The sequence below is a fragment of the Gopherus evgoodei genome, chromosome 2 (assembly GCF_007399415.2).
Source record: "Gopherus evgoodei ecotype Sinaloan lineage chromosome 2, rGopEvg1_v1.p, whole genome shotgun sequence".
Taxonomy (NCBI): Eukaryota; Metazoa; Chordata; order Testudines; family Testudinidae; genus Gopherus; species Gopherus evgoodei.
Genome location: NC_044323.1, coordinates 148,067,166 through 148,091,842, shown reverse-complemented (window position 1 = coordinate 148,091,842; position 24,677 = coordinate 148,067,166). Strand labels below are relative to the sequence as shown.

The window sequence follows — 24,677 nt, the reverse complement described above, 5'->3', positions numbered from 1 at the left end:
GAGCAAGGGGGAGAGAAGCCTAAGGAGAGGAAGCATGGTAGTTACAGGATAGGATCAGAAATAGGATTAATGAGGGAGTATGTTTGCTATAATAAAGTTGGGTGTGTGTTTGTTACTATGTATAAAGTTTAGAGTTTATTCAGATTGGTGTCAGTGTCCTGACACCATGTGCAAAACATAATCACCTAAGCAGTTCCAACGCTCTGAAATACATTATTTCTGAAATAGTCCTGTACATACATTTCATAATGATTATGAGCCTTGACAAGTTGTGAGTTTTCTGTAGATGCATTACATGTTACTCCTTTATGGATAAATACCCTGTAAGTCGTGTTTGATGTAGTGAGTTTGTCAGGCCTGAGATGAGTTGTTTACAAAGAACAGCGGGCTGTCTGCCAATGGGCCTCTGTCACAAGTGGGCCCCAGGACTTGGCCCCAAAGTAAATACATCATTGGGTCAAAGTGGAGAAGGCGAGGAGCTTTCCTGTGTAATTAGAGTTCTTTCTGATGATGCGAGCACAAAAGTAGATCCTGTCAAACTAATTTCATGTCTTTTTTTAATGAGATTACAAGTTTTGTTGATAAAGATAATAAGATTGATGTAATATATTTAGACAGTAGTAAAGCATTTGACTTTTTATTGCACAATATTTTGATTAAGCAATTAGAATGATACAAAATCAACATGACACATTATGTAGATTAAAAACTGTCTACTGATAGGTCTCAAAATGTAATTGTAAAAAGGGAATCATCATCAAGTGTGTGTATTGCTAGTGGGATTTTTGGCCTTGTGCTATTTAACATTTTCATCAGTGACCTCGAAGAAAACAAAATCATCACTGGTAAAGTTTGCAGGTGATGCAAAAATTGGGTGATGGGTAAGTAATGAAGAGGACAGGTCAGTTATACAGAGCTATCTGGGTCACTTGGTTAGCTGTGTGCAAGCTAACAATGTGTTTAATATGGCTAAATATAAATGTATACATCTGGGAACGAAATGTAGGCCATGTTTACAGGATGAGAGACTCTATTCTTGAAAGCAGTGACACTTGGGGTTTGTGGTGGATAATCAGCTGAATGTGAGCTCCCAGCGTCATGCTGTGGCCCCAAGGGCTAATGCAATCTTTGTGTGCATAAACAGGAGAGTATGGAGGTGTTTTACCTCCAGTAATTGTTACCCCAGGAACAGAGTGATCCCCGAGTAGCTCTCCTGTTGCTTACTTCTGGGTTCCCTAGATGTTAACCTATTAATCTGTTCTAGCAAGGTGAAAGGAGGGGCCCACTCTAGTAGAATTGCCAGGGTTGACCAAGGATCTCCCTATGCCCTTCAGGAAATTCTCCAGGATAGACTTGATCTGTTTACCCTTGGGAAGATGCAGATACAGCCTTCCATTCAAAGGATTAACACACAGGTAGTATATTTCCAAAACAAAAATATTTGTATTATTACTGACAATAGGTTCAGCAATAATGGAATTGTTAAATGTAAATCCCTATGAAGCACTGAATATAAATTGCATCGATTTAAACAAGTTATCCGCACATGCTACAGCACAGGTATGCAAGTTAAAGTACCCTGTCAAGTCATACCATTGAAATGGCTTAGGTGATTATGTTCTGCACATGTCGTGACACCAGTCTGAATAAACTCTAAACTTTATACATAGTAACAAACACACATCCCAGACACTCAACTTTGTTATAGAAAACATACTCCCTCATTAACCCTATTTCTGTCTTGTGTCTTATCCTGTAACTAGCATGCTTCCTCTCCTTAGGCTTCTCTCCCCCTGTCCACAGCTCGTTCTGTTCTGTCACTGGTGCTGCAGCTTCTGCTGCTTCTTTCAGGTCTTCTCTGCTGTTCTTTGCTCTTTTAGGTTTCTTTCTTCTGATCTGATCTTCTCCTGGTTCCCCATCTTGACTGACTTTTGCCTGCTACCTTCCTTCCTTTTATTCAGTTTTACCAGCCGCTAAACCCTTTCAGATTGGCTTGTTTCCCAATCCCGATATGAGCATACTCTATCTTCCAATCACCTTTAAAGCCTCTCTGATTGGTCCATACTTGTAGTCCAAACACAACTGCTAAATCTGACTGTCAGTCAAAGCTGTTACATAACAAGTCTTAGTGTTATGGTCTGTTTACTATTATGGTCTGGTGACCCTCACCTAGTTTTGGACTCACCCCTCCCTCCAGAGGGGGAGTGACCTTTACCCCAGGCTACACTTGTCTGCCAACATACTCGCTATAGGCTAAATTGAAACTGATACCTCACTCTCTTTGGCTATGTGCCAACATTTTACCAAGCTATTAAACTGTAAACAATTACCTTATCCCTTTCACTATGTATCCAATTGTTAATTTATGCATCTTAATGTTAAGCTCTACTGTTGCCACCATATTCCTTCCCAATTTCATTCATTTTATTTTTGCTCTTCCCCTGTTTTCAGTTAATGGTGGCAAAGCAATGTTTTCAGTGCTGTGCTCAGGAAAATAGAGCAGCTCAAAATCTCTCTTGTCAGTGAGATCAATACTAGAATACTGTGTCCACTTTTGTGCCTGCATTTTAAGATAGATGTTGATAAATTGGAGAAGGTTCAGAGGAGAGCCACGAGAATATTTAAGGAGTAGAAAACATGCCTTATAGTGAGAGACTCCAGGACCTCAATCTATTTTGCTTATCAAAAAGGTAGGTTAAGGGGCGTGTGACGTATCCAGTGACTTGATCACAGTCTATAAGTTCCTGCATGAGGAAATGAAATTTGAGAATAGAGAGCTCTTCAGTCTAGGAGCCAAAGGTATAACAAAATCCAATAGATGAAAGTTGAAGCCAGGCAAATACAGGGGCAAATTTTTAACCCTGAGTGTAATTAACCATTGGAACAACTTATCAGAGGTCATGGTGGATTCTCCATCACTGACCATTTTTAAATTGAGATTGGATGTTTTAGAAAAATATCTGCTCTAGTTCAACTGCAGCTATTGGACTCAAAGAAGGAATTAATGCAGGGAAGTCCGGTGGCCTGTGTTATGCAGGACGAGATGATCACAATGGTTCCTTCTGGCCTTTAGATTTATGAATCTATGAACTTTATATTCACAGAGCTTAGTTGCCATTTAGGGCTTTCAAGACTTGAAGTCCAATTCTTCTCTGCTTTGCACCTTATGCAGTCATTTCTCCTATGCAAGGTGCCTGGAGAATTCTGATTGTGTAGCATTTTACGCCGGTGTAAGTGATGAGACAGGGTTCCAGGCATTGAAGAATCAGGCCTACAGACCCTTCATGTCAGCACCGCGGAGCTGGGAATTGTAGGTAGTAGAGCCATCATGCTGTCCCTCAGGTGGGCGGCGGCGAAGACGGAGGCTTCACCTCCTAGCACAGGAACAGTGAACCAAAGTTTTGCTTTTGTTTGCTAGGTGCTGAACTCAAGGGCTGTGCGAGCGGATTCCATCATTGGAGTATTCAAGGTGAGTGACAGCGGATGTAATCATCTTGGCAGAGCCAGGTGACTGGACCACCCCAGCAGATATTTTCCTGGTGATGTTGCATGCATGGATGTGGCAACCTGCATAGAGGCAATGCTCACTCCCAAGTAGAGCTGGTTGAGAATTTGCTGGGAGGGAGGGAGGGAGAGAGAAAGAGAGACCAACCCATCTCAGAATAGCCAATAGCCAGGTGGTTAGGGTCCTCACCTAGGGCATGGGAGACCCACCTTCATGTCCTTCCTCTGAATCAGGCAGAGCAGGGACCTGAGCTCTTTTCTCCTCCATTGCAGCTGAGTGCCGTAGCCAGTGAGCTGTTCTAGTGGCGTGCACTCATGCTCTCTGTCTTTTTGTGAAAGGTTTCGAAGAGCTCTGCTTGTCCCAATGCAAAACAAAACAAAGGCCAAAACTTTGAAAAGGTGTGAAACGGGATTCTTGTTTTCTGGCCAGCCCTGCTCCCAAGAGGCTCTTTAGGAATCATCTGTTGTCTCCAAGTAGTGATCTCCACAACTGGTTACAGTTCTCCAGTGGGTCTATAATTTATCCTTACTCCAGTCATTCATTATAATTCTACCTATGAACACTCTCCCCCTTACCTTGCTCCTGCCTTTGGCACATTGTGGTAACGTGGGGATGAAATTGTCTATCTTGCCCACTGTAACGTATGTTCCTAGATTTTTGTCCCTGTCTCTTTCCTAGTCAGTCACCACTTTTCTAGGCAGCCAGGAATTACCTCAGCTACTGCTGACTGAAGCTGGTCAGGCACTTTTTGACAAAATCTTGGTTTTCTGAAACTGGACGTTTTCACAGAAACACATCTATTTTGACTAAAATTTTGCCAGAAAGGTTTCGCAGGTCCAGGATGGGATTTCTGATCAAAACCAGAGCAAGAGACTGCCAGAATAGCTACTTGTCTAGAGCATGCCTGGGATGTAGGAGTCTATGGGCTTGTCTCCACTTACCAGGGGATCGATACATGGGGATCGATCCACCAGGGGTCAATTTAGTGGGGCTAGAGAAGAGCCACTAATTCAACTGCCAATTGCTCTCCCATCAACTCCAGTACTCCACCGAAACGAGAAGAGTAAAGTAAGTAAATGGGAGAGTGTCTCCCATTGATCCAGCGCAGTGTAGACACCGCAATAAGTCAGCCTAAAGTACGTCAACTCCAGCTACATTATTGATGTAGCTGGAGTTGCGTAACTTAGGTCAACTTAGCCCCATAGTTGAGACCTGCCCTAAGGTTCAAGTACCTAGCCTGAATGAAGGGAATGCCTTAGAAGGCCAGCTACTCACCATTCTGGGATGGGCTGGTCAATCCCTCTCCCCAGTTCACAAGGTATTAGTTTTGTTCTGCATCAGAATGGAAGCAAATGTTGAAACATCAAGATTTTTCATTAAATCTTGTTTTGGGGCCATTCCAACTCCCCCACCCCATTTCCCAATACCACACATGTACCCCAGTACCTCTCTTCAAGTTAGACCTCCCTCCCCCAATCCGGGATGCCACCTGATGTGCTGGGGTCCCATTTAGCCCTCCGGCCCTGCCAGCCTGGGTTTCCCTTGCACTGGGTTGCTGTGCCAGGCTCTCAAATCCCTTTCCAGCACACACTCAGGCAAGACCACACTCAGCTGCAAACATGACTGCAGTCAGATCTGTATGAAAGGATTCACCCTGCACTCATGTGCACACCCCCTGTGAAGAGGTAAACCCCAGATAATATTGTCTTGCTCTGTAGAGAAATCTATACAATGTAAATTCGTCCCCTCCCTCAACGTGGAGGAAGAGATGCACAACTTCTTGCCTCCATCCCCAGTTAGAAATTGCACAAACTGGGTTTAATAAGAAACCAAGTTTATTAACTATAAAAGGCAGATTGTAAGTGATTATAAGGGATAGCAAACAGAACAAAGCAGATTACTAAGCAAATAAAACAAAACCTGCAAACTAAGCTTGATTCGCTAAAGAAACATGTTACAAAATGTAATTTCTCCCCCTAAATGTTGACGTAGGCAGGATGCAGAGTTTCTGTAGCTCAGAGTTCCAGTTATTTCTCTTTACAGACTAGTCTCCTCTGTCTCAGTCTGGACTCAGCCCTTGCCTTTCCCACAGCTCAGTTCCTTTGTCTCTTCATGTACTTTCAGCAGTCTTTCTTCTTGGATAGGCAATGGAGGAGAGTCCCAAGGGCCTTGCCTCTCAGCCTTAAATAGAATTGGCATAAGGCGGGAAGCCTTGGTTTCCAGTGGAAGAGTACCAGCAGTGTCTAAGGGGGTATTTTTCATCAGGTGACATTATCACCAGGCGTTGTAGTGTCACTGCAGCATCCCAGGAACCTCCTCAGGGAGGTGGGAGATTAGCATCTTCAGCATTCTATTGTCCTTCCTAAATGGCTCATTCAGGAAGATTGCCTGCTGTCTGGTGGGCGTTTCCCCAAGTACAGACACCCTCCGACTCACACAATCAATCTGTTCCGGAAAGCCTTGCGTAACTCAAATTTTGCATGAGTCGGAAACGTATACCTGTACGTTATGCAAAAATTTCCACAACTCGAAAATCCTATTTCTGGCTTATGGAACTTTTTCCGTTAGTGCAAATTTGCGTAAGTTGGGTCTTGTGTAACCTGGGAGCATCTGTACACACACAGTTGTAATTGTTACATAATCAATATTCCTAACTTCAGATACAGAAATGATGCAGCCACACAAATTGGATAATCACAGTCAGTAAGAACCTTTCCAATGATCTCACATGAGCCATCTTGCATAAAGTATATCTTAGTTATGCCATATTCATCTCATGAGCATAGTTCTATGAAGAATATGGAGCATCGCGTCACAAGAGGAATGAGTAGAACAGGAGCAACAGCAGCTAGCTGAGCTCTGTTTTGCCTTTGATTTAGCTTCTCTTAGGCTTGGGCTCTGTACACGCTATTGCTTACGTCGGTATAAGTGATATCACTCGGTGGTATGAATGAGTCACCCCATGAGTGACATATGTTACGCCAACCTCAACGCCGGTGGGGACATACCTACTGTCGCTCACGGGGCTGAAGTAATTAAGTCAATGGGAGGGCTCTTTCCTCTGGGTTAGAGCATCCGCACTACCAGTGCTACAGCATGCAGCTGCATTGGTACAGCTGTGCCGCTGTACGCTCTGTAGCGTCGCCATAGCCTGGATCTACACACCCCTGAGCGACGCCCCCGGCGTGGACAGTGCTAGACCAGTGGGAGGGCTTCTCCTGTCGCCATAGCTACCGCCTACATTCTCCCGTCAGTGTAGTCATATCTTCATGAAGTGCTGCAGCAGCGAAGCTGCCAGTGAAATGCTGCAGCACTGTAAGTCGAGACAAGCCCCTAGCGTCAGCATGGCCTTGTGCTGTGCTTTTAAATACAGATCAAGGAGTCAAGCGGGCCAGGGTCTATTCCAGACTCTGCCGTTTTGCCGCACTGTGCCTCACTTTCCCCACCTGTACAGGGATCCTAGTTACCTGATGGGGGGCTGCGTGGTTTAAAGCACTGAAGGATCCTAAGAGGGAGAGTGTTAGAGGAATGCCAGGTGGTGTTATTGTTCTCCTAGGGCAGATCCCCTAACGTGCTCCATTTTCCTCTCCACAGCTAGAGGTTGGCCGTGTGTACGACTCTCCCGGTAGGTGAAGGCTGTTCGTGGAGCCATTAGACAATTAGATGGGCTGGGCTGTTCCAAGTGCCTGGGTACCAAAGAAGATGCAAATCAGGATTTCAAACCAATCCCAGTTGCCCTGTGTTTATTCTCACCCTTGGGACTCCAGGTGCACAAACCAGCCAGAGACCTCTGCAATGATGCAATCAACCATGCTCTTTATTTCTAGTGTACTTTCCCACCACCTTCTAGCTACAAACAGCCTCAGGGACTGCTAGCTCCTGCAGCCAGGAGAGGAGAGTTCCCACTCCCTTTCCTTCTTTCCCCCATGGCTTCTTTCTTGCCAGCCTTTATGTAGCCCCTGGCTAATGAGGCCAGCAGCTGTTCCCCATTTGCCAATCAGGCCTGGACTTAGCCAGCCAGATCCAATACCCCTTTCTTGATTGGAGCTGGCGTGACAGAGCCCTGGCTCAGATTTTCTTAGCCAGCACCCTGTCACCAGGGCCGGCTCCAGGGGTTTTGCCACCCCAAGCAGCCAAAAAAAAAAGAAAGAAAAAAAGCTGTGATAGCAATCTGCAGCAATTCAGCGGGAGGTTCTTCGCTTCGAGCTGGAGTGAGGGACCCTCCGCCGAATTGCCGCCAAATACCTGTAAGTGCCACCCCCGCTCCGGAGTTCCCTCCCCAAGCACCTGCTTGCTAAGCTGGTGCCTGGAGCTGGCCCTGCCTGTCACAGGAACAAAGATCTGATAATGGGCTCTTCCGTCTAGCAGAGGAAGGTCTAACATGACCCAATGGCTGGGAGTTGAAGCTAGACAAGTTGACTGGAAATAAGGTGCAGTTTTTTAATGGAGAGAGTAATTAACAGTTACAATTTACCAAGGGTCGTGGTGGATTCTCCATGAATGACTATTTTTAAACCAAGATGGGATGTTTTTCTAAAAGATCTGCTGCAGGAATTATTGTGGGGCAGGTTTCTGGCCTGTACTCTCCAGGGGCTCAGACAAGACTATAGAATCATAGAAGATTAGGGTTGGAAGGGACCTAAGGAGGTATCTAGTCCAACCCCCTGCTCAAAGCAGGACCAATCCCCAACTAAATCATGCCAGCCAGGGCTTTGCCAAGCCTGACCTTAAAAACCTCTAAGGAAGGAGATTCCACCATTTCCCTAGGTAACCCATTCCAGTGCTTCACCACCCTCCTAGTGAAATAGTTTTTCCTAATATCCAATCTAGACCTCCTCCACTGCAATTTGAGACCATTGCTCCTTGTTCTGTGATCTGCCACCACTGACAATAGCTGAGCTCCATTCTCTTTGGAACCCCCTGTGATGGGTTTGGGCCCTTTGGGGTGTCACCTGATGTGCTGGGGTGCCACTGAGTCAGCCTGTTCTGCCAACCTGGGTCCCCTTTACCTGGCCTTGCTGGGCTAGGCTCACAACCCTCTTCCAGCCAAGCTCACAGGCAGGGCCTCACCCAGCTGCAGAGAGACAGAGACCCGCTCTGCGAAGATTCAGCCTTAGGGGCTTCCCTAACACTCTGGTGCCCACTTCCTTTAACAGGGACAAACCCAAAGGTTTTATGAAATTCGTCCCCTCCCTCAATGTGGAGGGAGATATGTGCAATGTCTTTCCCCCTACCCCCAGTTAGAAATTACGTAAACTGGGTTATATTATAAACACGAAATAAGTGTATTAACTACAAAAGGTGAATTTTAAATGAATATAAGAGATAACGGACAGAACAAAGCAGATTACTGAGCAAATAAAACAAAGCATGTAAGCTAAGCTCAATAGACTTAAGAAACAGGTTACACAATGTAAATTCTCACCTTAGGCAGGTTGCAAAGTTTCTGTGGTTCAGAGTTCCAGTTATATTCCTTTTCAGACTGGACCCCTGTCTCAGTCTAGGCTCCCCTTCAAGTGGTGTTTGCAGTCTTTCTTCTTGGGGAGACAGACCATAGAAAGGAGGAGTCCCTTTGTCTTCCTCCCCACCCTTCCCTTTCCTTCCCGTGGAACATTATGAGAAGTCCCAGGTAATGTTTAGTATCAGGTGACAGACCACCTGACTCTTTAGTATCACAGCGTCCATGAGTCAGTGGCAGTATGGAGGGTCTGCAGGAAGGCCAAACCTTTTCACAGCCCATTGTCCTCGTTGATGGGCCTTCCACCCTGTCTGGCTTTTACATTTTGTACCTGAAGTGTTGGCAATGGGTGTCACACAAAGAAGCATAGATGAACTACAGATACATAGTCACTGTTACTAACTTCAGATACAGAAATGGTACAGGCACACAAATTGGATAATCGCATTACAGTAAATTATAACCTTTCCAATGCAGTACAGCTAAATTCCAGTGATATCCTACATGAACCATCTTGCATAAAGTACATCTCAGTTATGACATGTTCATATCATAAGCATATTTTCATAAAAAATATGGAGTGAAAGATCATACCCCTCTTCAGGTAGTTGACGGGTGCTATCAAATACTCCCTCACTCTTCTCTTCTGCAGACTAAATAACCCCAGTTCCCTCAGCCTCTCCTCATAAGTCATGTGCCCCAGCCCCCTGATCATTTTTGTTGCCCTCCACTGGACTCTCTCCAATTTGTCCACAGCCTGTAGTGGGGGGCCCAGAACTGGACGCAATACTCACCAGTGCCGAATAGAGGGGAATAATCACTTCCCTCGATCTGCTGGCAATGCTCCTACTTATACAGCCCAAAATGCTGTTAGCCTTCTTGGCAGCAAGGGCACACTGCTGACTCATATCCAGCTTCTCTGGATCACAATGGTCCCTTGTGGCCCTGGAAGCTGTGACTGTATAAAAACTGAGTGCGAGGAATACAACGAGTTTCACAGATCGCAGACCCTGCTGTCCTTCTCTCCCAGGTCATGCTCTCAACTGGAAATGGCTCAGTCTTTACCACCCGACTCATCTGAATGCTGGCTTGAGAGGCTACTTGAAAGTCAGCCTTTGTGTGCTTGGAGCCGGGGACCAGGCACCGGTAAACACTGCCTGTGAAAGGGACATGATATTTTGTGATCCCGCCGAGTATCATAGGTAGGGGTAGGCTGTGCCCAAACAGCCTAGTGTGGCCCTGCCCACACTCCGCCCCTAGGCCAGGCCCCCTCCTGCGGTTCCCAGAGCACTTTGCCTTGGTTGGCCCAGGCTGGCTGGCCTGCCTCCCGCAGGGACACAGGGCAGCTGGTGCTGGGGTGGTGCCACTCGGAGCACGGGGGCCGGGAGTGCTGCTGCCTGGCACACCAGGGCTTGGCCCTTGCCCCCTGGCCACCCAGCACTGAGGTCGGGGGCCACAGTGGGGGTGCTCTGGGCTCCTGAGGGGGAGATGGAGAGGGGCAAGGCCTTGGGCACAAGGGGAGGGGCCGGGGCTAGCTTCCCCCAGCAGCCGTGTCCCCCAATGGCTGCTCATGCTTCAGTCCCTTGTTGGAACTCAGTGAACCCACCTACTAGCAAGACTCAGCAGTGATTAGCCTGAATCTTGGTGCAGGGTTTGAACATGAGTCGAGGGTGATTCAGCAGAAGAGCCCTGCGTTGTCAGAAGTGCTGAGCTCCCACTGCACATCGAGGCAGCTGTGGGTGCTCAGTGTCTCTGCAGATCAGGCCCTGGCACAACTCCTTGTTAGCATCTGCACTCACACTTCCATACCTGGCTTCATGCTCTCTCCACCCACAGGCCATGCTCTCTGGCCCCTGCAGGCCACCGTTCATACAGAGCCCTAAGATGACTCTCGGTTGCAGCATAAGGGCCCAATCTTTCTCCCACTGGAGTGCCTGGTAGAGCCGTCCTTGCTCCAGAGGCATTAGGATCTGACCCTAACACCGCACAGGCTGCAGAGTAACCTGCTTGCCACGTGCCTTTGGCTCTCTCCAGAGCAGTGAAACACCTGGTCTCAGACACACCACATACCATTCTCTGGTTCTTACCATTGCTCTGCTGGTGGAATTGTCTTGCAGTTGTTCTGTGCCTGTATACATTCTCAGCATTCTTCTCTCCTCTCAGGAGCTGGACAAGCCTGCAGAGAGCGAGGACGTAGAGTCCAGCCTTCTCAAGCCAGCAGCGATGCCCGTATGCATGGCCACCTTTGAGCTCCGCATATACAGAGCTGAGGATATTCCCCAAAGTATGTGTCGTATAGCGCAGAGGATACCTCTCCATGGCCTGGTAATCAGAGCTGGGGGATGGGAGCCAGGACTCCAGGGACTGTTCCTCAGTCGTTTCAGCTCCTTGGGTGGGGATCGGGCCTTCTGATGTTTGTGCAGCACCTAGCACACTTATGGCTGCTACCAGAACACAGGAAGCACAAGGGTTTGACAGTCCCTGTTGCTCACCCTTCTGCAGTGACAGTTCCTAGAGGGGCTGGAGGCAAATGATAGAATATCAGGGTTGGAAGGGACTTCAGGAGGTATCTAGTCCAAACCCATGCTCAAAGCAGGACCAATCCCCAGACAGATTTTTACCCCAGTTCCTTAAAAGGCCCCCTGAGGCCCCCTCATGGATTGAACTCAGAACCCTGGGTTTAGCAGGTCAATGCTCAAACCACTGAGCTATCCCTCCCACTATTGTAGGGTGGCCTGCCACGTTGTCTGCCTGCTTCCAATGTCACCAGCTTCCTCTGCCCTTTCAGATCCTCATTACCCTCAGCCGAGGGGAGGTTTTGGGTCTCACACTGAAGCACAGACGGTCAGCAAACTGTGCCAGCCGAGAGCTATCTGACACGAACGTTTCTCTCTTCCCCCTCCAGTGGAGGACTCCTGCCTGCACTACTTTAGATCCATGTTCCAGATGCATGTCGACAAAAGGATCTGCGTTGACCCTTCTGTGGAAGTTAGTTTTGCAGGGAAAACGGTAGGTAACATGCAGCTCCGGTCAGAAAAGTGACCTCTTGGGAGACGGGTGTGTCAGCACCAGGCAACGTCAGTCACCTCACCAACAGCCAGCCTTGTACTCAAACACTAACACATGAGTGTAGTAACAGATGTGTGGCCTCTAGAAATGCCATGACAACAGAGGCGATAGAATTCAGATCCCACCTTGAGCTAAAGGAGAATCCCCATTAGCTGTTGGGAGTACAGTATACAGTCTGTTACACACAGCTGAGCAGTACTGATTGCATCCAGTAGCTGGCAGACACGCTAGCCTGTTCGTTACAGATGACGTCGTGCCATCTAGCAGACGTCAATACACACAGAGAGTAAACCTAGCAGTAGGAGTTTCTACACAACACCATGGACTGAATCCCTATCCCATTAGTATAGTAACACATGAGTGCTCTAGTCCAGAGTCACCCAGTTCACTCCTGTTACCACGGCCGGGCTGGTAGTTATTATCCTGCGGCACTTTCCATAGCGAACTTGCTCTATTTGAGTCCAAACAAGATTTGTTTGCAGGAGCACACCAAGCAACTTCCATCCCTGAGGGCTGAGAGTCAAACTGGGCCCTGTTTTATTAATTTGGATGGAATACATAGGCCAAAGGTGTGAATAGAAGCCGGTCACTGTCCAACATTAAGCAGTGTTAAACAAGGTCCAAGGTTTGGTACACTGAGACCTCAGCCTGGCAAACACACGATCACAAATTCTTTTAACTTTTTATTAAAGATACAGAAGAGAAGGAAACACAATTAAAGCATCGGAAATATGAAGTGTTAAATAAGGCTTTAATTTTAACAACAATCCTTGTTTCCTTTCTCTTTAACTGAAGAAAGTTTTTAGAAGGAAAATCCATCTTGCCTGACAGTCTCTTAAAGAGTCAAGATGAGGGAGATGATATATTTCATTGGCCCAACTTCTGTTGGTGAAAGAGACAAGCTTTCAAGCTACATAGAGCTCTTCTGTACAGAAGAGAAGCTCTGTCGAAGCTCAAAAGCTTGTCTCACCAACGGAAGTTGGGCCAATGAAAGATACGACCTCACCCACCTAGTTTCTCTAATATCCTGTGACCAACACAGTTATAACATCACTGCAAACAGTCTCTTAGATGGTTTTAAAGATAGTAAGAACTGTTTGCAGGTGGGGGTGGGGGGAGGGGTAAAAGAGAAGAAAGTAGTTGAGATGAGCTGGAGGAGTTGTTGCTGCTGTTGGTTAAAGTCTGAAATTGTCTCTGGGCTATATTACAGACCTGTATCGGTATCACAGTGTCACTCAGGGGTGTGAAAAATCCACACCTCTGAGCAATGGAGTTACACCGACCTCGCCCCTTGCGTAGACAGCACTACCCCTCTCGGGAACAAGATTAACTACACCCTTGGGAGAAGCTCTCCTATCCGTATAGTAGCTTCTTCATTAAACCGCTACAGGGTGCAGCTGTAGTGCTATACTTGAAGACAAGCCTAGAGTTAGTTGAGATAGGCTGGAGATGTCACTGTTGTTGAAGTCAGTTTTCGAAGGAAAAGCACCGTTGTTTGACAATCTCTCTGATGGTAATAAGTGTCCTTTTGGGGGAATAGAGAAGAAGCTAGTTGAGATGGGTTGGAGCTGTCCTTGCTGCTGCTGCTGTTAAAGTCTGATCCTGTTTCTTAAGACGCACCAAGAAAAACACACGCAAAAGGGGGGAGACAAGAACAGAGAAGGTAAAAAATGCAGCTTCTGTCTCTGGTGTGACTCTCACTTGCAACCTCCCTGCTGGAGAAAGACAGGCACAGGCACTCTGAGGCAAACTCATATCAACTTTGGGCTGGTTAGGCCATTACTTTTAGCTGCCTCTTTCTGGTCCCAGATTTATAGTAGTGCTAAAAATATCCAGGCTTGGCTGGCTAAGCCAGACTCTTGTTAAGCAGAAGGCAAAAGGAGAGAGAGGGGGAAGGAAAAGGACACACAAAGGGAGAGAGAGAGACAGTCTCACATCCCAGGTGGTATTTGAGATTCTCCTGAAGCCAGCAGGGGTGGCAATGTCATCTGGGTCCCTCTTTCTGGATAAGTCTGATCAGCACACTTCTCAGGATCAAGATGATCACAGGCGCTAGCTTCTAATTTTCCCCGGGTGTGCTCAAACCCCCCTCAGCCCCAGGCTCCATCCCCACTCCACCCTTCCCCCAAGGCCCGACCCCACCTCTTCCTACCCTTGCTCCACCCCCACCCTGCCTCTTTCTACCCCCTCCCCCAAGCACACCCCATCCCTGCTCCTCCCCCTCTGTCCCACTGGGAGGGAGGGGGAGGAGTTGATCAGCAGGGGTCGCCAGTGGGTGGGAAGGGTTTGGGGGGAGGGAAGGGAGCTTGGTTGCAGGTGGGTGATAAGCACCTGCTAATTTTTCTCCATGGGTGCTCCAGAGTTGGTGCCTAGGAGGATGATGAAGGCCCTGCTCCCAACTATCACAAAGCGACTGAGGGATTCTGACACTGAGAAATGCCAGACAGGGCCCCTCACATAAGGATGCCCCATTTCTATGATTTCTCTAAGCCTCCCCAAGTCTATGTCAGTCCTGATGATCCCACGATGGGAAGGCAACTGGTGTTGGTGCTGACAGTGCATGGGACAGTACCAAACCTCATCTAAGGCTCTGCAGTGCTGCCTAGAGAGCAAACTCTTGTTTGCTGGGGGAAAATATGGGAAACTAAGGTGGGTAAAGGAAGTGATTGACCTGCAGAGGGTGTAGCTGGAAGGAGAGGTGTTGATCTCTGGTTTCTAATAGTGTCATTTAATGTTCTCAGTGCTGCACCAGAGTAATGCCAAGAAATGCCAACCCGGCGTGGAACCAGGTGGTGTTCTTTCCTGCCCAGGTGAGATGGATGACTCGGTAGGAAGGGGATGTTGTCAGAGCCCCAACAATCTGCACTGAACATCTGCCCTGCATCCATTCTTTCCCCCAGGTGTTACCCAAATTCTCATTTCCTGAAAGAGGATTAAGGAAGTTCTTGCTATAGACCCCTAATAGAGTCTCTCCCTGGGAGGGCTGGCATTTGCAGCACAGAGTCCCAGGAGTATTGACGGGGGGCAGGAGAAGTGACATACAGAGCTTGTGGAAGGTCATGTCCTTTCCCTATTATGGGGGCTGGGTTTCTCCCCTGCACATGTTCCTGACACTGGGAACTGTCACGGAGTCCCCAGGCGATGCTCTGGAACTACTCCCTATGAAGCCAGGCAGGACTCTGGGGAAGCTTCCTCTCCCTTGGAGCAGACTGTCTCAAGGGCAAGAAGCTCACACGGCTTCACCTCCTGGGTCTGATCCCGGAGCATTCAGCATCCCCTACCCTTCCATGTGCTTCCCACAGCAAGTCTGCCCAGGCGGGGCTCCTGGGGCAGCCAGAGGGTCCTGCACCCCCACTTCGCAGTCAGACATGACTCTCAGCCAGCATAAAACAGAAGGTTTATTAGATGACAGGAACACGGTCCAAATCAGAGCTTGTAGGTACAGAAGACAGGACCCCTCAGTCAGGTCCACCTTGGGTGGTGGGGAGCGCAGACACAGTTCTGGGCCTCCCCTATCTCCCCAACCAGATCCAAACTCACTCACTTCCAGCTTTCTGGCCTCTGCCCTGCCTGTTGATCCTCCTCTGGCCTTTGTCTCTGTTCCCGGGCCAACAGCCACCTGGTCACATCCCCCTCCTGGGTCTCAGGTTGCGAAGGGGCGGCCATAGCATCCATGCAAGGAGCTAGAGCAGCCCCCACAAAGGTCACCCACGCTTATTCCCACGACCTAGGCACTGGTGCGACGCACAGGGAAACGGAGGCGCACCCAGCGTTCAAGCAAAACAGCAAGACTCACATACAACGTAACAAGGGAAAATACCCTCTTCCTCACAGGAACATAGGGAGTGGAGCCAGCCCTGCAGCAGTGGAAGAGGCTGGAAACCCTGTCTGTAGGGAGGGGAAGGAAGGAAGGGGGAGTTCCCCACAATGGTTGCCTCCCTCTGCTCCCCCTAGACAGTGCTTCAGTTTCTCCGTCCGCTGACCATCCCCAGCTCCCACAGCTGAAGAGCCAGATGGGGCATCCAATGGCTTTGTCACCAGTCCACACAGCAGCATCTTTCCTACTATGCCAACAGAGGCAGGGCAGCCCTGCCATATAAACCGTGGGAAGGAAGAGCCTTGCTGTGTCATTTGGGTCGAAGTCTAAACGGCTCACTGGGGCTGGCCCCAGGGACCTATGCCCTTCTAACCTGCCACTCTCCCATTGCAGTTACCGTCCGTGTGTGATAAGATCAAGCTAACGGTTCTGAATGGGTAAGCAGCACTTTGGATAGTCCCTGCCTGGAGCAGGCGATCGTGGTGTTACCCCCAGAGGCAGGGGAGTAGCTGAGGAGAGCAGGACGGGGTGAGGCTGGTCAGTGGGATGAAGGAAAATCCGGCAGAGACACTGTGGTGGGTGGAAGGGCAGGGGCCCGCGAGGGGTTCATAAATAGACATGTTGCTCTGTGTTATGTTAGAGAAGGCAGGTCAGGGAAGGGAGAGGTTCTGGATGGTCCTTAGTTCTGGGGGATTTCATTCTGTGACTTACCCCAAAGGAAGCTCTGTCTCCTGCCCTGACGATCCTTACAGTAGACAGTTCCTTTGGGCCACAGTGGTGCATCCCAGAGCTTTGGCCAAGTTTTAAATACCCTGGTCCCAGGCTGTGAAGCCCCTTGTCATGGAGTCCCCGGGCGATGCTCTGGAACTGCTCCCCACAAAGCTAGTCAGGACTTTGGGGAGCCTCCTCTCCCTCAGAGCAGACTGTCTTCAGGGCAAGATGCTCACACGGCTTCACCTTCCTGGGTCTGATCATGAAGCATTCAGCATCCTCTGCCCCTCCGTGCGCTTCCCACAGCAAGCCCACCTAGGTGGGGTCCTGGGGAAGCCAGAGGGTCCTGCACACACCCCCACTTCCCAGTCAGACGTGACTCTTAGCCAGCCAGTAAAACAGAGGTTTATTAGATGACAGAAACACGGTCTAAAACAGAGCTTGTAGGTACAGAGAATGGGACCTCTCAGCCGGATCCATTCTGGGACCCAGCAAGCCAGACAACCCCATCTGCCCTCACTTCTCATCCCCAGCCAGCTCAACTGAAACCCCCTCCAGCCCCTCCTTTCTGGCCTTTGTCTCTTTTCCAGGCCAGGAGGTCACCTGATCTTGTTGTTCACATTTAGCTATTCCCTTGCAGGGGGGAAGGGCCTGGCCATTTGTTGCCAGGAGACAGAGTGTCAGCCAATTATGCACACTGGAGACTTAAGAAATGCATAGGGGAAACTGAGGCACCCACACAGTATTCAGAGGAAACATTAAGAACAGTCCCACTTTGTCACACCCCTTGACTGGGTTGGCAGAAGCCAGTGTCCATAGACCCCAGGGCTTGGTAGGAGCACGCAGCACTTGGTGGGCCTTTTTCTCAGCAGCACCCCCAGCCTGCTCCAATGACACAGAAAGGCCCTTTGCTGTCTGCTCTGCATTTCCAGGGACCAAGCAGGAAAGAGAGACGTCCTTGGGACCACGTACATCAACCTGTCCCAGGTGTCCTCCATGGGGGCTGAGATAGAAGGTAAGGGGCTCTGACTGCTCACCGAGAGCTGGCTTCATTCTGGGCCCTTTCATCCTCTCACGTTCCTCTCTTGGTTCCAGGGGATTTCTCCGGGTTCCTGCCATGCTTTGGACCCAGCTTCCTGACCCTCTATGGGAGCCCCAGGGAATTCACCAGCCTCCACGACCCATATGAGAAACTCAACTCTGGGAGCGTAAGTGTCTCTCTTCCGTTCATGGCCCAGATCCCAGGGAAAGCATGTCCTAGGGGCGGGGTCCTCATGACTCCCAAGACCTGGGGTTGCCTTGAGTCCATGCCACTAGGCTCGTAGTGTGGCATCTGGCCACAGCATTGGGTTGACTCTGGCCTTCACTGACGGGAGCACCCCACAGTTCCCCAAGCTGCTCCAGAGATGAGTGAATTGTACAGGGGGATGAGAGAGGATGACCAGTAGGTGATAGCCCATCTCCCCAAACCCACAGTGTCTGTCCTCCGCCTTCCCCTCTGAGCCCAACTCACGGAGACATGGTCGCTCCTGGGGTAGCAGGCTACTTCTAGCGCTAAGCAGTGCTCCCAGCCTGCATCATCAGCATGAGTGACCTCTGGCTGTTGCTGAAGGGGAAGTTAGGAAGGGAGGAGAAGGGTCTGGAGGAGCAAGGGCAGACCTGAGGTGGGGTGAGCCGGGCAGTCTGCAACAGGGAGAAATCTGGTAGAAACCTTTCTCCTCCTGCACAGCCCATAAGTTGCTTCTTACTGCCCTGAGTTGTCCCATGAGCTGCAGAGCCTGCATGGAGCCCGTAAACATTGTGGCAAGAGGCTCAGACAGTTGTTTGGGTTTCTTGCGCTTGATGTCAGACCTGGAAAAAGGGTGGGGAAAGTTTCCCCATGCTCTTCTCTCTCTTCTCTTACCCCTCTTCCATGGTCTCCCATTTCCTTGCTCTTCTATCCTCTTCTCTGGACCTATTTGTCTTCCAGGAGGAAGGAGTGGCCTATCGAGGTCGGATTCTAGTGGAATTAAACACCAGCATGGATAGGACCCCCCTGCAGGAAATAGAGGAGATCCCTGCAGAGGCTGTTGCCAGGGTGGAGGTAACTAGCCATGATTGAGGGTGTGACCCCAACACCGCAGCCCAGCTATGGCCTAACAATGAATGGGGATGGGGAGCAGGGGAACAGAGTTTCTCAGGAAGCAGTTCCAGCAGAAGGAAGCGGCACATCATTTATGAATTGTAATGCTGTGTGAGCATTCCAGCCAGCCCTTTATGAGCTGTGATTGCCTTGGGAGCTCCCAGTGGCTCTTCCAGGAGCCCACGACTTTCTCTTCCAGTTGCAGGGCTTGGCAGTTAGACAGAAACACACGTTCACTTGGCCCCTGAGCCCATCTGAGATAGGAACTTAATAAACTCCCCATGCAGTTCTTACTGTCACGGCTCAGAGCAGAATTGCACTTGACAACAAAACACATCCTGGAGCTGTGAGAAAGGCAGGGCCCCAGAATGTGTCCTCTTGGTGCTGGGAGAATATCGGAAAGAGGTTGGACACATTTCGTCCAGTTACGCTGATCATGCCGCAACCATCCCTGGTCCCCCCTCACCAGCGCGCCCCAGAGAAGCTGTATAGCCTCTGCTACCAGGGAGATCTAAACAGAACCTTTGACCTCATTCAGAGGAAATTTAGATGGGGAATGACAAAATGAAGCGCTGTAATAGTTAATGCTATCACTTTTTGGAAGGGAGATAAAACCTCTCAAGCTTTCAGGGTTTAGCTACTAACTTTCCAGGGTGAGAATGAGACCATCATGGGGGCAGATTATCCCACATCTGCTATTGTGAGGTTTTTGCACCTTCTGCTGAAGCAGTTGGTGGTGGCTCTTGCGGGACATGGGGCTAGATGAAGCCTGATCCTGTCTGGCAATCCCAGTGTACCTAGGAAAGTACAGAAGGGCAAAGCTTCCCTCCAAAGGTCAGATCACTGGTGATCCCATGAGTCTGGTTCTTTCCCCACCAGGATCAGAGGCCGTGTGTGTTCCTGGTGGATACATGGCTTAGAGAACAGGAACCCCAGGGTGTCATTTGACTCTTTCCCTTGTAATCAGTCACGGACTTTTCTTTCCCTCCAGGGCTCCCCTCTGCCTGGGTTCTTAATTTAATCATATTTCTGGAATTTTGGTGCCTAGGGTCTGGCAAGATGGGTGTTCAGTGGGATCCTGCACATTGGCTGGCCCCTGGGGGAGCGGTCTCCCAACCTCAGGACTGTACATATACAGAAAATCCAGCTCCTCTTTTGGGGTCACCCTGTGTTTCCCCCTCCCAGCACTGAGTCCCTCCCTGCCCCCTTTTCCTAGAGGACTGTGATCTCTGCTCTGTGGGCGAGGTGTGTTTATGCTTTGATCAGATTCACCTTTTCCCAGCAGCTTTCCCATAACTGCTCCCTGTGTCTCACCAGCCTGGGGGAAAGCACCCCCTTCTCTGCCCATTGGGTCATTTGCATTCTCACAACCCACCATCTGGCAATTTTCTGGTCCCAAATCCTCTGCTGCCCGAGACGTTGGAGCTGCATCTTGATGTAAAGAGACACAGTTACTTTCCAAAAACTTTTCAGAAATAGCATCCTGAAAAACTGGGACCTGGATTGAGGTACCTTCGCCACCCCTTTCTCTGTCCCTGGGAAGTCAGCTGTGTGACTGCTCCCCTCCAGGAAGTCAGTCACATGGTTCCCTCTCAAAACCTGGGTCCTGGACTAAGTGCCTGGGTGCACAGATGCTGACCCAGCCATCCTCCTAGTGTCCTGGGCATCCTGCCCCAAGTGACTAGTGAGGAGACATTCCTGTACCCCCACTATTCCTTCCCCAGTTTCCTCCTCTGGGCCCCCATCTAAGACACATTCCTCTGTGCTCCCTAGGAAGGAGTCTGTCTCTTGTTCATCTGCAGAACTCTGCCAGATAACAACTAGGACAGTTTCCTTAATCACCAGCCCCTCTCCTGCCCCTGCAACTGATGGCACGTTGCCTTCTGCTGGAAAGGAGCTAGTCTCAGCCCCTCCCACACTTGGAAGCACCTGCTTCCCTGTGTTACAGAGTCACAGGAATCCTCACCCACCTCAGTGGTTTCTGAGATTCCATCACCCTTCTCTGGGCTCTCCTCTGGGACACATTTCTCTCTGCTCCCTAGAGCCGGCTTTGCCTGTGGTTCAGCCTCAACCTGCTGGCAGCTAACAACATGGACAGGTCTCTCCCTGGACGGCATCACACCCCCATCCCTTCCCGATGTGGTGTTGCCTCCAGCTGCAGTGCAGGAGTTGGTCTTACTGTATGCAGGCCATAGGTGGTCCCAATTGTGGATTTTTGGAGTGATGGGAATGGCTGGGGTTGGCGGTTTCTGGTTCTACTTCTCTAGCAAGTCCAATTTGCATTTTCTGTCTCTCTCTCTCCTTCCTCCCACTCTCTTTCCTTCTCCTCCATGGCCAGTTTCTTTAACAGCAATATTCTCAGGTGCTCCCTCTCCTTTTCTGCAACCTGCAGCCTAAAAAGCTCCAACTTCGCAATCGTTTCACTGCTTTCACTCAGGTTCCTGCTTTTCTGTCCCTACTTCCCTTTCCCGAAATAAGCAAACAGAAAATAACAAATCGGTAGCCTCCTCCTGACTGTCCTTAGCCACCACACTTAAAGCCTCACTTAAAATCTTTACACCAGTGGATGAAGTGTAAATCTTGCGCAGTACAACGAGCGGTGTATTTCATGCTGCTCGTTGTACTGGGATCCCTGGGGTGCAGCCTGGGACTGTGGGACCGTTGTGCCCCCTGAACTCTCCCCAGCCTGGGCTGTCTGTCACAGTGCCTGGCTAGTGACTAGCAGCAAACCCCTCCAGGCACTGTGATCACTCAGCAAACCACATGTGGAGATCCCACACCCAGCTAGATTTCATGAATGCTCCTAGAGCCACTCATGAATCATGCAGAGAAAGCACCAGCCAAATCCCCCCAGCTCCCAGCACTGTACCCCAGGAATATACAGTCTTGCACCGCTGAAGACAGGCAGTGCAGATTTATTAACTGGTTCACCACTTCATCAATGGAAAGTGGGCAGACACCAGCCTTTGTCAGGGGCGGCTCCAGGCATCAGCACGCCAAGCACGTGCCTGGGGCAGCAAGCCACTGGGAGCGCTCTGCCGGTCACCGCAAGGGCGGCAGGCAGGTTGCCTTCAGCTGCTTGCCTGTAGAGGGTCCGCTGTTTCTGCGGCTTCGGCGGACCTTCCGCAGGCTGCCGCCAAATCAGCGGGACTGGGGACCTCCCACAGGCAAGCCACCGAAGGCAGCCTGCCTGCTGTGCTTGGGGCGGCAAAATACCTAGAGCCGCCCCTGGCCTTTGTCAAACCTGAGCAGATTTGCCCCACACGTCATACAAACTCACTGGTAAAGATAAATAACTAAACAAATGTATTGATTGTAACAGGTAGATTGTAAGTGATACTAAGTGATAGGCAAAAAGTCAGAGGTAATTATGAGAAGAAATAAAATCTAAGCAGGCAGTCTAAACTCTCATCCCCGTTAGACTGGGCAACATCTAGATTAAGCAGTTTCTCACCCCACTGGATATTGCTGTCCTTAATAGACAGGTTTGTCCCTTAAACCTGGGCCAGTCTCCTATGTTGGAGTCTTCAATCTTCTTCTCAGTGTCTTAGTTGCTTGCAGCATAGGTTGAGGCAGGAGAAAGTCCAGTATGTGTGCACTCTGCCTGTTCTATACCCTCAGTCCATGTGTTCGAGGAGCGCAAGTCCAGGCATGTGTGGGAGCATTGCTGAGTCACCCAGCAAGGTTGCAGATACGGCAAACCCATTAAAAAACACAGAAACTGGGCTTGTTTTTGGCTTAATTGGCTTGTGAGTTGCTTATTGGGTAGTTTTGGGCATCTAGCTTGTTGCTTGTTGTAGCTTGTTGGTTCTTTTGTTTTATTAGCTCCCGGCAAAGTGGGTGGGGGCAAGCAGGGGCAAGTTGGGGAGAGAGTCAGGAGTGCACAGCAGGCCTACCACAATCCCAGACTGCACGCTGGAGGGATCTAGTGACATAGAGTGTTGGGGTTCTTAGGGATTGGCTTGTTTTGGCCTTGTTTTGAAATGGAATTAGCTTGATTTTGGGTTTATTGTGAAAGTCAGGGTGCTTATTTACTGCGTGAAAGTTGGCAACTGTGCAAGGCTGAGCAATTCCCCCAGTGTGGCCTCATGCAGGGGAGTCATTGCACTGTAGCTCCCTTGATGGACAATGGCTGGTGATGGGTTGTTCGACACCCCACCCGGGCATTGGTTCTTTCCTTGCTGTTGCCTCTGGGGAGCTAATATCTGGCTGATCTCCCCATTTACAGCATGCTTTAGTGACAACCATACTACACAATTCTCATAACTTATATGCATTAATGATACACACGTATGGACAGAGAAATGACTTTCAGCAGATCATAACCTTCCCCTGATACCTTACAAGTCTTGCTTTCTATGTGAGATCATGATTATATGAAAATGAGGACTATGGGGGTTCCAGGATGCTCCCCCAAGGTATAGAAGTCACAGTATGATCACATCTCCTGCTGCTGACTGGCCCACACAGAGGATAAAGTCTGCTACTGCCATCAGCTAGGGCTGTCACTCCTTTAGCTCAAACAGCAGAGGCTGGTACTTTGCTGCCTCAGGTCTCAGGTTAGGTCCTTGCTGATGACCTGCAGGGACAGGTGATAGTGACCAAGACACCATCACCTGCCCCCTCCCCGTCCTAACCTGCCTGTTGGGTCTTTCCTTTGCCAGCGATACTTGTCCCGGCGCAAGTACGGCCTGTGTGCCATCTTCTATTCAGCCACCATGCTGCCCGCTATCAAGGAGCTGATCCAGTTTGAGGTCAGCATCGGGAACTATGGCAACAAGTTTGATATGACATGCAAGCCCTGTGCCTCAACCACCCAGTACAGCCAAGCTGTGTTTGACGGTAGGAACAAGGCAAGGCCAGGGGAGAGGAGACAGGCTGCCCGGGAGGCACAAGATGGGGTGGAAGGGTGGGAAAGCAGGAAGGAAGTCAGGAGAAGGAAGAGCTCTGGAGAGATGGAGAGATGTGAGGAGCCAGATTCTGAGAGAGCATTCTGCAGGAAATCCTGACGTTCCGATGGTTGTTCCTCTTCCAAGTCTGAATGAAAACAAACAAAATTTCAAATTTTCCTGTGAAGTGAAATTTTCCAGAAAATGTCCTTGGGGTCAGTTGAAGCGTTCTGGTTTGATCAAACGGAAACGTTTCCTTCCGATTTCGACTGCTTTAATTGTATATTACAAAAATATCCATTTTCAAACGAAAAGTTCTGCTCCCAGAAGGTCAGAGTGTTCTGGTTTGAGCTTCTTGAAACACTTCTTGTCAATTTTTTTCCTAATCAAAATTATGTCAAAATCACCCCATTCTCACAGAAAGGTTCAGTTTTGACAAGTGGTTTGAGCATTGGCCTGCTAAACCCAGGGTTGTGAGTTCAATCCTTGAGGGGGCCATTTAGGGAACTGGGGTAAAAATCTGTCTGGGGATTGGTCCTGCTTTGAGCAGGGGGTTGGACTAGACTATGACTCTATGACAAAGTGGCAGTTTCCGATAGAAAAATGTTTATTGCAAAAAGTTTGACCAGTTCTGTTCCTGGGGGGCATATCGCCATGAGCCCCTTCTGTCTGTGCAGGGGCTGGTCTCAGTCTCTGGACACACACCAGTCCGTTGTGAGGAGAGCCAACCATTGCATCCCACGTGTTGCTAACCCCCAGGTCTGAGTGGTGACTGGTCAGTGTCCCTGCTCTCGATCCCTTGGGCATAGTCCCAGGTGCAGACCCTGTGTCTGACATCCCCCTTGGCAGTGGGAACCCACAGTCCAGCCAGACCCTGACACCAGCGCCCCAGCCCCACCCACACACCCCAGTTGCTTCTTTGGCTTGGAGAAGCACTCCTTTTTAAAGCACTCTCGACGCCTCTGGGCCAGGGAATGAAGTGCAGATGCTGCCGCTCTCCACCATCCCAGACTGTGGGATTCCTGCCCCCTGCCTCAGGCAGGTTTCTGTGTAGAGAGTCACTAGGCGAGAGCCATTCAGTGGTGATAGCTTCTGATGGCCTTATC

The 24,677-nt window shown here is 49.5% G+C and overlaps 1 protein-coding gene across 1 annotated transcript in view; it reads left to right on the top strand.

The window, feature by feature from the left end:
- The window catches only part of FER1L5 (fer-1 like family member 5), a 94,196-nt gene that overhangs the window by 22,070 nt on the left and 47,449 nt on the right, over positions 1-24,677 (top strand). Inside the window, exons 7-16 of the mRNA XM_030549417.1 lie at positions 3,419-3,469; positions 7,100-7,130; positions 9,994-10,109; positions 11,127-11,247; positions 11,869-11,972; positions 16,243-16,286; positions 17,493-17,575; positions 17,656-17,768; positions 18,530-18,643; positions 23,347-23,524. Coding sequence (XP_030405277.1) covers positions 3,419-3,469; positions 7,100-7,130; positions 9,994-10,109; positions 11,127-11,247; positions 11,869-11,972; positions 16,243-16,286; positions 17,493-17,575; positions 17,656-17,768; positions 18,530-18,643; positions 23,347-23,524 — 955 coding nt within the window. The remainder of the gene's footprint in view (positions 1-3,418; positions 3,470-7,099; positions 7,131-9,993; positions 10,110-11,126; positions 11,248-11,868; positions 11,973-16,242; positions 16,287-17,492; positions 17,576-17,655; positions 17,769-18,529; positions 18,644-23,346; positions 23,525-24,677) is intronic.